The sequence below is a fragment of the Colletotrichum chrysophilum genome (assembly GCF_026319265.1).
Source record: "Colletotrichum chrysophilum strain AFK26 chromosome Unknown scaffold_59, whole genome shotgun sequence".
In the NCBI taxonomy this organism is placed as follows: Eukaryota; Fungi; Ascomycota; class Sordariomycetes; order Glomerellales; family Glomerellaceae; genus Colletotrichum; species Colletotrichum chrysophilum.
Window position 1 is genome coordinate 173,705 of NW_026517346.1, and position 13,964 is coordinate 187,668.

General features: G+C 53.1%; 3 protein-coding genes across 3 annotated transcripts; 1 reads left to right on the forward strand and 2 right to left on the reverse strand.

The window, feature by feature from the left end:
* Window positions 1-1,271: 1,271 nt before the first annotated feature.
* On the reverse strand, window positions 1,272-2,485 carry COL26b_007360 (uncharacterized protein; the record flags this gene model as incomplete). Its single annotated transcript, XM_053180154.1, has 2 exons — window positions 1,272-2,065; window positions 2,125-2,485. 2 exons carry the CDS (start codon window positions 2,483-2,485, stop codon window positions 1,272-1,274), a joined length of 1,155 nt encoding a protein of 384 aa, XP_053035925.1.
* Window positions 2,486-4,478: 1,993 nt separating this feature from the next.
* On the forward strand, window positions 4,479-5,020 carry QCR7 (Cytochrome b-c1 complex subunit 7; the record flags this gene model as incomplete). Its single annotated transcript, XM_053180155.1, has 3 exons — window positions 4,479-4,603; window positions 4,686-4,848; window positions 4,922-5,020. 3 exons carry the CDS (start codon window positions 4,479-4,481, stop codon window positions 5,018-5,020), a joined length of 387 nt encoding a protein of 128 aa, XP_053035926.1.
* A 4,651-nt stretch (window positions 5,021-9,671) lies between these two features.
* Window positions 9,672-13,952, reverse strand: COL26b_007362 (uncharacterized protein; the record flags this gene model as incomplete). The annotated part of the gene is made up of 9 exons (XM_053180156.1): window positions 9,672-9,831; window positions 9,867-11,245; window positions 11,297-11,440; window positions 11,495-11,989; window positions 12,039-12,941; window positions 13,030-13,471; window positions 13,521-13,585; window positions 13,640-13,669; window positions 13,728-13,952. The coding sequence occupies 9 exons, from the start codon at window positions 13,950-13,952 to the stop codon at window positions 9,672-9,674; spliced, it is 3,843 nt and encodes a 1,280-aa protein (XP_053035927.1).
* Window positions 13,953-13,964: the final 12 nt, after the last annotated feature.

Here is a 13,964-nt window from a genome sequence, read left to right on the forward strand (position 1 = left end):
GATGCCTTCATCCAAGATGCGCAAAGGAAACCTGACGCCAAAGGTAGAGAAATCAATACCACACCACACCACATCACATATCCCTTTCCCCCATCTCCAACTCCACTCTCCATGAACCGCCCGTCTCCTAACGGCCTCATCAACAGACGATAACCGCCCCCTTGGCGGCCTTCACCATGGCCTGCCTCCTATTCGCGTGAGTTACTCCATCCCCCTCTCTCACCTCCAGCACTCCTACCTCGCCTCGCCTCGCCAAGATGGAACCATCCTAGACCTCAGAAGGAAAAGAGTCCCCGCTGACCTAAACCAGATACACCCGGTCCTCGATCCGCTCAGCGCGAGACCAAGCCGTTCGTCGCCCCAGGATCTCCCCAATCTCACGCGACTCTTTGATCACTAACACCCCTTCCAGAGATACGGCCAAGGTCACGGCCAGAACCAGGGCCACATCGCCAGCGGCAGCAGCAGACCTACCGCGCCGCCTGAGCCCAAGTCCTGATGCGGGACCGAGAAGCATCCATCACCGCAAGAAGCCTCGGCATCGCGGTTGCCTGCCTCTGTTCGTCACTACCACGCTCAGCGGCGGATGAGAGCGGGAGAACGTCCACAGAATGGAACGGGGAACAGGCAGTAGAGCCGCGCTGAGATACGCCGGCTGTTAATTGTGTTACTCAAATTTCATGTACCAAATACCCCCATGCGCGCCATCGACATTTCGTCCATAAGCGCAGCACGAGATACCAAGTGAGAAACTAGAAAAAAAAAAACTTTCGCATTATGTTTGCGCTACCGGTCATTGTCCCCCCGTAGATACTCCGCGCCCGAGACTTATATTTATGCTACAAAAGATTTGTGCCGCCCCAAATAATAACATTCGATCCTTTTTTGCCATGCTCCATGGGTAAGTAAACGCTCTGTGGTGAGAGAACGGGTTCAGGATGCTAGAAAATGAAAGGAGAGAGAGAGAGAGAGGTGGGAGGGACAGATATTGCTGCCTCTCCTGTGGAGTATGTTTGGGGGTGCGCTATTTCGCGTGACCTGAATCGAGTTTGTCTATAACCTGACGACCAAAGTTAAGGGTATCTGGAAAAGTCCCATTCCCGTTTTCCTAATCTCAACAGCTTCTTTCCTTCTCTCCTGCATTGATGTACCGCAAATGGTTGATCTTGATACGTAGTCTTGCCATCCTCCTTCTTTAACTGAGCAAATTCAACGTCGCTCTCGACTGTGCGTGTGTGTGTTTGAAAAATCGGCCGAAATGGCGGCTGAGCTCATGGTTCGAGTCCCCTCCCCTTCTTCCTCTTGCCTTCGTCCCTCGCTTGATTCAGCTGCTTCATGACAAACTCGTACGTCAACATCGTCACCGTCGCGGCCGGCACCGCTCGCATCATGTTAGTGCCCATGCCAGCGTAAAAGGCCCTCCATCCCTCCTCTTTGAGGATGGTCCGGAAGGTGCTAGCCACGCCGCGATACTTTGGTGATATCGGCTGTTGCTTCTTGGCTTCATCACCCAGCATTGACTCTGGTACCTTGATGCCAAGACCTAGGAGGTATTCCGCTCCGGCTACTGGCCTCCTTTGCGTCTGCAACCTCGTCCGTATGACTTCGTGCGGGTACGTCGCGCTGCTCGCCATGATCTTCGACAATATCGAAGCACAGAGAATGCCCATCCACTGCGACTCCTGCGCATCGCCGTGCGCAGGCTCTCCCATTCCCTGACCGGTGAACTTGGTCTTCAGGTACTCGTACGCGGGGAACTGGACAGCTACGTGAGTAAGTCCCAGCAGGGCCGGTGTCAGGCCGGAATAAAAGGAGAGGATGCCTTCCGACGTGTACATCTTGCGCGCAGCGTCCACCGTCGACGAATAATGCCAGTTGCTGTGCAACGTCGGTCTCGAAGTTGGTGTATTAGACGACTTCGGAAACTGCGAGTAGTGCTTGCCAGGGTCGTGTGCGACGCTCTGCGACATCAGGCGGGTCTTGATAACCCATATCGGATTCGTAACAATGGTACTGCTGGCACCAGCTATGATGGATGACCAAAAGTTGATAAACACCGCGTTGTCTGTGGCTGTTGTCAGCGGAGCGCTCTCCTTGAAACCACCCCCACTCCCGCTTCCTTACCATGGCGCTGCTTCATCCAATCCTTGCTCTTGTTGTAGACGGTAAACCAAACAGCCCAGGTGGGCAGATAGCCCAACACTATCGGGCCGAGCCCCCTGTACATGCCGCGGATGCCCTCTTCCCTCCAAATGACGCCGGCGGTGCCAAGCAGGCCATTGTACAGCTTCGGGTGTCCGACGTGTCTGCCTTTTGCGATAGGGTTGAAGCCACCCTGGGCCTGCAGCTTGGTCTTGATGACATCAAGCGGGCAGGTGACGACGCCCGAGGTGAAGCCTCCGACGGCGCCGGCGAGTGCGTTGAACTGAGAGTCGGAGGCGCCGGCAGCCCATCTTTCGAAGAGGGTGATGGTGGTGTCGGGCATGGCAGCGGCGGCTTGCTCCACGGTGGCTACGGCCGCGGCGCGGACCGGGGCTGGGTAGGCTCGCGAGCTGCTGTAGTTGGGATATGTCGATGTGGGATACGGCCCATATTCTTCTTCTGGCGGGTGCGGTGCGCCTCGTTGAGGATCGTGGTGTTCGTCGTGAGACATCCCCTCTCACTGTTGAGCTCGGTCGGCGGTCAGGATTGCGGGGTGTAGGCGAAGTTCTGTACTGGGTAGAGATCAAAAGAAATCGGCGCGGTGCTCCGGGGTTTGGTTCGCTCTCGAAAAAGCTGTGCACAAGGCAGATGGGATCAGATATCTGGATACCGCACAAGCATGTGCGGGCGTTGGTGGTCAAGATGCCGCAGTAAGTCGTTCGTAATCAGTGACTCTTTCGGCAGTAATTGTGGTGTATATCGTTTGTACCTGTCGGTCAGGTATGGATCGTTGCTGGACCTTCCCAGGTGTCCCGGTATGCGGGGAACGCTCCCACGCCGCCGTGACACTGAGCGACTAGCGGTTATCGCAGCCCATTGGCCTTGCGGGGGATTCGAGACCTAGTGCGAGTAGTGGAAAACGGATCGGGTAGGACGAGCGCTCCCATATACACGGGATTGGGAAGTGAGGGGTGAGGGCGGAGGCGCGGGGAGGAGAGAGAGAGAGACGGAGAGAGGAGTTGGTGAGAACGGTGGTTGTAGCAGTGGTGGTTGCAGGAGTAGTGTAGTTTAGTCTTGGTCTGGTTGGTAAGGCAAGGTAGCGTCGGCACGGGAGGAGGAGCGCAGTCGGGGGCAGTTGGAGACTGAGATGTTGCGAAAAAGCGCCGAGGTGGAGCGGGACGGAGCAAGAGAGCAAAATGATGCGAGCTGTCGGCTGTCTCTTTTGGCAGGAGGCGCCAGGATCGGGTTGCAGTGGTGCGGTGCAGGTGCGGTGCAGCGCATTCGCAGCAGTGAGTGAGGTGGGTGGTGGTCCGTCAGTGAGTGGCCCAGGATGTTGAGCTGTACCGCTGCTGTTCGGGCGGAGTTGGAGGGCGCAAGCCGTACCGTTTGACGCTGGAGACTGGACGACAGACGCCGATGCACTCTACAGGTTCCGGCACCTGCTGAAGGGTCCTATGCAATGACGCTGCGGGGGTTGGTGCTTCATTCCCGACTTGTTACTGACGGGATGTTCTGAGACTTTGAGTCGCCGAACGGTGTGGTGCTCCTTTCCCGAGTGTTGGCTTCAGACCCGGGAGCTGCCGACAGCTTCCAGCTTGTTTGCAGCAATCTTAATGATCAACGCATATTATGACGCAGGATTACAGGGCGCAACTGTTTCGTCGCAATGAATTATTCGCACGTGAGCCAGTCGAATATCGGCTCGGCACTATCTTGCAGATACTCGGAAATGACAGAGCTGTTCAGCATCTGTCTGGGACCGTTGCAAGTCGGAAGCCGAACCCGAGCCCTTTCTCGACTCAGTCCATACAAGACTCTGAATCGCAAAGTCGCGAAAGCCCAGCGAAAAAAGTTTCAAGCTTCCAGACCACAAAATGAGCTCCACCTCCGCCGGTTCTTTGCGGCTTTTGGGTGCACCACAAAAATCTCGTCCAGCAGCAGGGTCTGCGGTGCTATCACGGCCAGGGCATCCCGTTGGTAGCGCCCATTACCTCATAGGCGCCCAGGGCCCAATCACCACCGCTGCTTTCTCTCTACCCGTTTGCTGGAATATGGTCCGTGCGGCAGGATCTCTGGGCATCTTCCCCAGCCACATATTGCACCGCCATAGAACCTCTGGTCTGGTCAGCTGTGGCTGATGAGTCGTTGACTGGCCGGAATCTCAAGGATGGTCACATGACCCGCCGTCCCGAATCTTTGCGCCTCTCCGGGATGCTCCACGGTTTTCCCAGTGCAGTGTGTGTACCAACCTCAGGCGATCCGCAAAACCGCTCTCCGAGGCAATTCATATCGACAACCCCCGATCTCCTCTCCACCACCCAACCCAGCCCGTCACAATGACTTCGCTCATTTCCAAGCAGCTGGCCGAGGGCATCCTCGCCCGCCCCTTCCTCAAGTCCCTCGCCATCCCCTTCGCCAACTGGTACGCCAATGCCGCCGGCCACCGCAAGCTCGGCTTGAGGTAAGCGCATCCAACCCCCGCGACCTAATTGCGACCCTGCGACACCGCACCCCGGACCGACGGCTGATCAGACGACTTGCAGGTTCGACGACCTCATCGAGGAGGAGACCGATATCGTCCAGAAGGCCCTCAAGCGCCTCTCCCCCAAGGAGTCCTACGACCGCGTCTTCCGTCTCCGCCGCGCCGTCCAGCTCTCCTACCAGCACAAGCTCCTGCCCAAGAACGAGTGGACCAAGCCCACCGAGGTAAACCGGCGCCTTCCCGACCCGAATTGAACGATTACGGACCTTGGAAGGACTAACACATGGATCACTACAGGACGTTCCCTACCTGAGCCCCCTCATCCAGCAGATCCAGGCCGAGGAGGCTGAGAAGCTGGCCTTCGAGACCATGGAGGTCCAGAAGAAGCACCACTAAACCGGCTGCCGGAGAGAGGAAACGGAAATGGAGAGCGCGCACGCCTGATGTGTAGTATTAGGGAGGGAACCGCCCGGCCGGGTGCGCGATGGGCCGAAAAAAAAATATGCGGCGATTTTTAGACCCGAGGAGGATATAGAGACAGGCCGGGCGGTTCGTGTACCTTATGTATAGACCTCGGGGGTTTATTTTTCGTCTGTCAATTGGAACACCCTGCTACAGTTCAAGGTTTTGCCGCGCCCATAGTACCAATTGATGACTGCTTGGACTTTGGGATATGTCAAGGACCCTCGCCCCCCGGCTCGGGCTGGCGGACTAGCTGACAAAATGCGCACTCTGATTGGTCAGTGCTGCCCGACCCACACAACAACACCAAGACTACCTACCTATGGACAATGAATGGCAACGACCGTTGCAAGTTTCACGATACACCGATATGACGACTTCCACCCACTGGGCCATGATGGTTCAACGAAGGAACTCTGGGATTATGTAAGACGCGGCGTTTGATGCCTCTTTCACGGAAGAGTAGTCATTAATTCATCATTTAAAGGGCCCAATGCTTTCAAAGTACCAAGTACCACTTATCATGAAGCAGTATGTGATGCCTGCAATGTAATCAATCGACCATGTTCATGGCACCAGGCTTCTATTTCCATTACACACTCAGCGGTCTCCTGTGAAATCAACCACGGATTTCCTTCTCCACAATGCCTCAATCCCTTCGAGTTGCGACGAAGTCCACTCGATGAAATTGCTATTCGGAACTATCCCTTGGCAACCCGGACATAAAAGCTTCAGCCAAATTTTCGGGTTCAGAGATCTTGTCACAGCAGAATAGTTATGAAACGTGTCCGTTATTCTAGCAGCGAGCAGCTTGCATCGCTCTAGCATCTTTTCTTTGTTTGAAAGTTACCAAAGGGAGCGATGCTTCGTGAACGGATTTCACCATCCCTCTTGTCTCTGAATTATTCTGCTTGAATAATACGACGACAGCGGTTCTACGACTTAATTGCAGGCCATTAACTGTTGGGGCTTATACTCTATTTGGTATGTCTTCTAGTCCTGGGAACCGAATTATTTACTGAAATCCAAGCGCATCGAAATCTGTGGGTTTTAAGCTGGAATTCTTGCTCCAGGTGTGGCTTTTGTAGTTGCGGAAGACGATGACGGAAAGCTGAGGTGTTTATACACATCTTGACAAAGTGTGAGAGCTTACCGCCCCCCCTGAGGACATCTTTCTAGGCGCTGACACAACTCCAAAAGCCAAGTCCATGCAAGACTACGTGAAGATGGCCTCGCTCAAAACCTGGCACTGATTCTGTAAGCCAAACCAGATGATGACCTCAGCGTGGAGGAACGCTCAACTAGGTGCCCCAAGGATATTCCAGGATCTTCATGAATCTGAGCCTCTACTCTGTTCCTAAGGCGACCGTGAATCGTAAGTAGAAAAGCGAAACCTATCCTTGACTATTATCTGCGGTTGCTCCCAAGAAGACGATGAAGATGAACGACGGTATTCGAAATAAACCCCTCACACCAGCCCAAGTACCAGTCTGGGCTCGAGTCTCAAAATGATGGCTGCTGTTAAGCCCAACCACCTACGAACGATAGCCTACCCCTATTGCGGCTGCTGGAAACTGTGTTTGACGGACATCACTCCCTATTTAAAACTAAGAGTATAGCCTAAAGTTGCCTTCCGTGATTCCATAGAGCGGAATGGAGCGCAGGTTAGGTAGGCTGCCAACCAAAATCGTACTCGTCTCGTGTATAAGTGATATCCTAGCCGCAACGAGAAGCCGACTGTTGCCGTCATGGAATGCTACGTTACGCTCTGGTACCATCGCCTTCATCCCTTGTCGCCTTCATCCCCTGATTATCAGCACAGCGTCTATGTAACATGCTGATTCCACAACCTCTATCTAGCTCGTCCGCTGGTAGCCATGCATTCGGCTGATGTGAGAGAAAACAAGACCGCAATAAGATACTTTCTCGCGTGTTCAAGATCCCGGTTCTCGCACTACGATCATTGGGTGAACAAACTTCTCCCTCCATACTTGACTGGAATATATAAGCATTGGTCCACGAAGCCACAGCACAGCTAATCGTTGACGTTGGTATGCACAACATATGGTTTTTAGTGACCTTTTCAGTGCCGATCGAGTCTCTTCACTACCGCGTAGTCAAGACATCCTTGATCCATCCATGAAGTGGAGAAGAATATGCGAACAGGAAGTAAATAGAAACTTACAAGTATCCCAGACCGACCGTGAGAGAAGTAACAACACAATACGGGGGTAGGTGTGCGCGCGTAAATAGGCAGAGTCCAGTTGGCGTAGGGGTATTAGACACTCACAACCCCAAACACAACCACATTTATGAATAGCAATCGGATTTCTACGCCCGTATCGGAAATTGTTATTAAAATTTGTCCTTCGGTATTATCGTACGAGTATACGTAACACAATACGCAGCATCTACATAGTCACCGTGTCAGACGTACGCGCCAGCTATGCTCTCTCCCACCCAAAGCCTTTCAGACATTAGCTGTTTAACTTCATTAAGTAAGTCAGTCAGTCTGGTACCCGTCTATTGTTCTTAAAAGACAAGTTCTCTAGCTGGCCTTGGTCAGCTTCTTTTATATCAGCTCCTTTTATACACGGGCGGATTTACGGATTGATGGTCACATCCTCATCCGCGGCCCATCCCAGAGGACAGCATCAATCGCAAGTCATAGAACCTAGGTGGTCTTTATCAATCTGTGCAGTGTTATATGACAAACACCTCTATAAAACTGTTTGTGAACGTTGCAAAAGTCTCTCGTCACAGCATTAATCCAACAGTAGTAGTACTTCCTCGGCATTCGATCTTTTCCAGCAGTTCTCTGTCTCGCAAATCACGGGGCCCCACTAGGTCTTGGGTCATGATATGCATAAAATCGTCCTGCTGGAGTGGTATCAGATGAGAATAATCTTCAATAAGTGCTAAATCACCTGGTCAGAATGACGGACGATACCATTGTTGTTGACAAGCATCCGGACAGCTTCATGGAAGTCGGGAAAGCTCTTTTGACTCACCTCTAGCCCTTTTCTCAGTTGGACATTAACACATTCATGAATATTAGAGAATGGTACGTCTTACATGCTGCCATGGTGTCCATCGTTGCCGTTCTTCGGCAGGTATCCCGTCATATAAGAAAGTCTTTGTTAATTAAAACAGAAAGTTGCGATGGAAGTAAAAGATAACTTTACCACAGTATCTGACGCTTGCCCAGGCTCGTTTTGCAGGAAAACTGCCGCCTTTGCCAAGCGTACATTGCGGGTATCATGCATAATCTTACTGGATGTCGTGCCCTATTTATACCCAACTAACATGGCTCAAGCTTCGCAGCAAACCGCAGGAGACTCTAGATTACAGGAGACGGGAGGAGGGAGATAGCTTGGTCGAGATCCACACTCCACGACAGTGTACAGCCACATACTGACAGCAGTTCAACCTGCATGAGCGAATCGATACCCAGCCTGTGAAATTTAAAAATGGGTATAAATGCGGTGACCACCGGTCTCTAGAGAAAGGAGCAGCAACAATGATTCCTTCGTCGGTTTTCTTATTCTCATCCTCCGGGACCGAATCTGAAGCACATATAGCAGGCGATATACATAGACAAGCATGCTCCATTCACCTCCACGACATCGGCACACAACCCCCCAGTGTATTCCTTCCAAATACCTCGCCAGTCAAGAACAACAACACTACCAGCACCCATCCAAGAAACATGTAGAGGCGCAGAACCAGAGCAACTTAGAAAAGCCGCCCAAACATGCAATTGCTTGCTATATAACTTGCGTCTACGCGCCCCTCGTGAAAAAAAAGCATGACAAGACCGGTTTGTACCCCTCTCCTGAGGCAAGCTTCTTTCAATGCTTCCCCCAAGCAACAACATAATCATGGCAAACAATTGGGCCTCGTCACGTCAAAAAAGCGTTCAACATGAAAAGACAACATTCCTGTCTTCATCCTCAGGATTTTACCCACAAGACCGTCGTTTGGTTTGCCCAACCCCTACTTTCCTTCCCCCACCAACAAAAAATCAATGATGATATAAGAGGGGAATGAATGCTCTATGCCAATGGAGTTTTGCTCTCGAAACACTGTTTCCCAACCTTGCGAGGGGGTTACGCTTCTGGACCCTCGCAAATGCAGAACAAAAAATACAAAGAGAAAAATCGCGAGCCTAGCAGGCTTTTGTGTGTGTGTTTATGTGTACATGGTGGTGGTGGTCTATGGCCACTTGACGTCGGAACTGGGAGCCCTACTACGTCTCTTCCCGCTCGCGCTCGCCGATGGAGCAGGCGAAGCAGCCGGCGCGGACACCGCTGACGGATTTCTACTAAAGTTCTCCTTGTTCGACATTGAGCTCTCTGATCGTATCAGTGGGGGCTGCCCCGACGAGCTTGAGCTGGTCGGCCGTGCAAATGAGTGGCGCGGTAACCTGCTCTTCCCCCCGGATGATCCGTTAGGTATGGGCATGCCAGCCGATACATCGCCGCTGACCCTCCTAGGGATGCCCGTGATGCCGTCTCTGCTCCGCGGTCGGTAGAGAATAGCTTCCCGCTCCTGGACCGCGGTCCGTCGTGGGCTGGCCGCCACTTCAATGAACGGTCCCCCAGAAGGCATTTGTGATAGTCGGGGGTGGCGTGAATGAGACTGCGTGGGCGTCGCCGGCATCGACATAGCTGAGTGCAGTCCTGGGGGTGTATACGAAGACTTCCTCCTGGGCCCGGACCCGGAGCGCCGAGAAGCCACAGAGCCTGATGAGCCCTTTCTTTCGGATGGCATATCGTACAGTTCGCTGTCGTTGTGCGACTTGACCAACTCTGACGCAAGGTTGCGCACCAGCACAGCAGAATCCTTCTCTGCCAGAGTCTGGATGGCATCGAACAGAGATCGTACCTGCTTGATGTTCAGAGAGCTGCTGCCGTTGCCCATGCCGAGCATTTCTGAGTCGCATGCGTCCATTACATTGCGGACGAGACGGAGCAGGTTGAGTCGGACAACCGCCTTCTTGTGCCCTAATCTCTGACCGATACCAGCAAACATTTCTGGCTTCGCGAGAGAGCCAGCGATGGACGGGCTCAACCGCAAAAGCTTCAAAAGGGGTTCCAAAAGGTTGGCGTCAAATGAGTTGAGCTTGTTTGTGTGGAAGCAGGCGACGATTGCGTCCGTGAACTTCCCGTCGAGAAGGTGACTTTCGACCTTGGCAGTCTCCTCCTGGAGCCAAATGAAAATGGCGTCCAAAGCTGTTACCTGCCAGTACTGGTCTGCCAAGAGAGACACGTAAAAGTCCAAGCCCTTGTTTTGCCACAGGTACCTGCGACCCTTGATTCCTGAATGGGCCATGTCGCAAAGAATAGGGAGGGCAAACTCCTTTGGCGGACGATCAGTCTGCATAATCTTCATCAGCAGGGGAATGATACCGCCAACGGCAGCATCTTCTTGCCGTTCCTTGCTAAGGCGACAAAGGTTAAAGAGAGTATTCAAGACCTGATTGCAGATCTCTCGGAAGTGGCTATGCCCCTTCTTCATGCTGTAGCTGAGAACGTCAATCAGGAAGTCGATGGCATCCGCTGTGTGTAGCGTTTCTATCGTCGTGGAAAGCATCGACAGGTTCTTGATGAACTTGAGCATCGTAATTTGGTGGTTTGGTGTCATTCGTCGCAAGTCTTTCAGTACGCTCTTCAGCACCTGGCGATCGGCTACGACCTCCTTGACATAGTTCTCGGCCTGGGAGAAGAGGTAGAAAATGTTGACGATGCGGCCCTCGATGAGTTCCGAGAGCTCATCTTCTCCCTCCTCATCGAGAACCCTGTGGAGCACCAGAGCAAGGGGATAAAGGATCTTGCTTCTGGAAAAGATTCTGCAAAAGTCGTTCTTTGGTGTTGGCCCCTGGAGTTCGAAGACGTTCCAGATGCCGTTGACGCCAATCAGCACCAGATCCCGTGCATCATCAAAGTCTTCATCCAGGAACTCAACGAGAACATTGAGACCTCCGGCACTGACGAACATCTGTAGGGTAAGGGTTGATGTCTGGTACATCTGACGAACAAACGCAGCTGCTTCCAGTCTGATCTCGTTGGAGTACTGCCTCGCCGAGAATTTGGTGATGATGGGGATGCCACCGACGAAACATAGATTCTCCTGAATCTCAACGTCGTCCAAAATGATCTGAACTAGTGTTAGAAATCCTGAACATCACGCCCTCTGCAGAAAACTCACAGTGTTGACGACTTTCAAGAGCGCCAGAATCATCTGTTGTCTGCTCTTGACCGTGCAAGGCTCGAGAATCTCGAGGATTGGCAACAAGCCATGCGCGCTGAGAATCAGGTCCTTGACGTCCCCGTTCTCCCATAATAATGCGAACTGCAGCCAAGATTAGCATTTAGCCTCCAGTGAACGATAACGAGCCAGCCATACCAGGTCTTCAGAGAGATCGCTCAGCCGCTCCTCGCCCTCAGACGTCTTGAGTGATCGTACAAGCTCCTCCACCTTCTCGGCAAGTCTCGCGTGCCGGTCCCTCGCAATGTTCGCTTTAAGGTCCATTTCATCCCAACCGGGGTCCATGGAGGCAAATGGGTCGTCTTCGTCTTCCTCATCTCCCAACCAGGAGTTGTTCGACAGCTTCGACAACAACATGAGGCCACCGTCTTCTGAACCTCTATCGCTTTCTTCCCGCTCGGTGACCGCATCCTCGGGACCGAAAATGTCAGAAAAGTCTTCGTCGCCCTCGTCCTCGGCGAACTTTTGAATCTCAATTGAAGAACGGGTTCTTCGCATGGGCCGATCTGGTAGCACGGATGGACGCAGCTTCTGGCCAGTTGGCCGTCTTGAGCTCCCTGGCAGTGGCGACTGTGTCGAGCGAGGCAGACTTGTGAGGTCTGACGGGTGAAACAGTTGAGGCGAATCAACTTGCTGTTGCGCGTTAACTCGGCTCGTATCAACAGTTCCAAATACAACACACCTTTTTTACAAATGGATTCAACTTGTTGTCGTTGAAAACCGTATCATTATCAAAGAAAAGATCAGAGTAGTCATCCACATTTTGCTCACGATACGCCAGGTCAGGCGGCGCGGGGATCTCAAACTTGCTGGGGCCGAGCTGCTGTTTGCTGGGAGACTTGGGCCGAGACGAATTTCTTGAATGCTTCCGAGGGCTAGACTTGGGGGGAGACTGAAGCTTCATCGGGTCTGCATATTTGTCGCTCTTTTTGCGGGGCGTAGGGCGAATCGTCTGCTCCTGGTAGTCAATGTCGTTGAACCTCGGCCCCTTGATGGTCAGAAGCTCGCCCTCGAAGTCGTCATCGTAACTCTCGGAATCGTTCCGTGGATCCGTGATGGAAGCAAACGCCTTGAGCTTATCAGCAGACAGCAGCCCGCCAAAGTTATCCTGCGGCTTCAGGTGGGGTAAGTGTAGCGCGCTTGGCGAGATGGCTGTCGCGAAGTCGTTGTCCCAGTTGTCATCGTCTAGTCGCAGGTCAACATGCTTCCCCTCATTGGCAGCCCCCAACAGCCGGTGATGCTCACCTGCAAGCTCAGGAGACCTGAATGCCTCAGGGGTTCGTCTCGGTTTCGCAAGGGCCAACGGTCCTTTGGGTTGTGTGATCAGGTTCGGCCGGAGCGGTTCGTTGGCGCTGAATCTCGACCCGGGATGTCCTTGCAGTCCGGGAACCCCGCTGTCGGAACCGGTGGAAGCCCTGAGTGAGGTCTCGGACGACTTGAGAGCCTTGTTCCACTGCTTGACTTCCTCCACGGCTTGGCTGAAATTAGCTGGCGCCTTGGAGACGGGCGCGTCGCTCCTTCGGCACCCGATGATCCATGCGTGTCGCAGAAGCTTTTTGGCCGTCACTCTGAGGTTTGGGTCTTTCTGGAAGCATTGCATCAAAAAGTCTCGTGAGGCCTGCCAAATGTCAGCTACAACGGCAAACCCTTTTGTTCGAAAAGGGGGCACCAACCGGAGAGATGCCCTCGGGTAATGGCGGGTGGTCATCGTTGACGATTGCAAACAGTGCTGGCATGGCAGCCAGGTTGTGGTACGGTGGTCTGCCTTGCAGCAGTTCGATGACGGTGCATCCCACACTCCAGATATCAGATGCAGGACTGGCGCCAGAGAGCTGAATGATTTCAGGCGCCATCCAGTACGGCGTTCCCACGACTTGTGCCTCTTTGTCTTGCCCACCAGCAAGCGTGCTCGTCGACACTCCAAAGTCTGCAAGCTTGACCTTTCCGTCCTTGGTGGTGAGAATGTTGGCGCCTTTGATATCGCGATGGATGACTCCCTGATCGTGCAGGTACTGTAGTCCTTGCAAGACTTGTGTCGTGTAAACGCCGACCAGATTCTCGGGGAACTTGCCGTAAGACTTGCAGATCGAATGGAGTGAGCCGTTTTCGCAGTACCTGCATCCTATGTCAGCCATGTTCGGGGCAGGATGAGGGTCAAACTCACTCAAGGATGATGTTGAGGCAGTCCGCCGACTTGACGAAGCCGATGTACTTGACAATGTTGTCATGCTGAGTCGAAAGTCAGTCTATACGCCCCACAACGAAGCTGTTAGAAACACCTACGTGCAAGTTCTTCAAAAGATCGATTTCGGACTGGCAAGGTTAGTGTCCATAGATCACTTTTAGACACAGAGTCTGTGGCTGTCCATACCTCAATCATGCGCAGCTCGCTCTTTGGCAGGTCAGCAAGCTTGATCTGCTTGACCGCGACGGCCTCGCCCGTCCCCCAATTGAAGGCTTTGTAGACGGACCCGAAAGCTCCCTTTCCAAGACACTCTCCCAAACGCTGCAGTCGGTTCTCGTTAGCCGCATTGCCCCACGGTGTAAGCTCGTCCGCAAGCCCACTTGGAGCCTCGTCAGGCTGATGTACGCACATAGTCCTTCAATC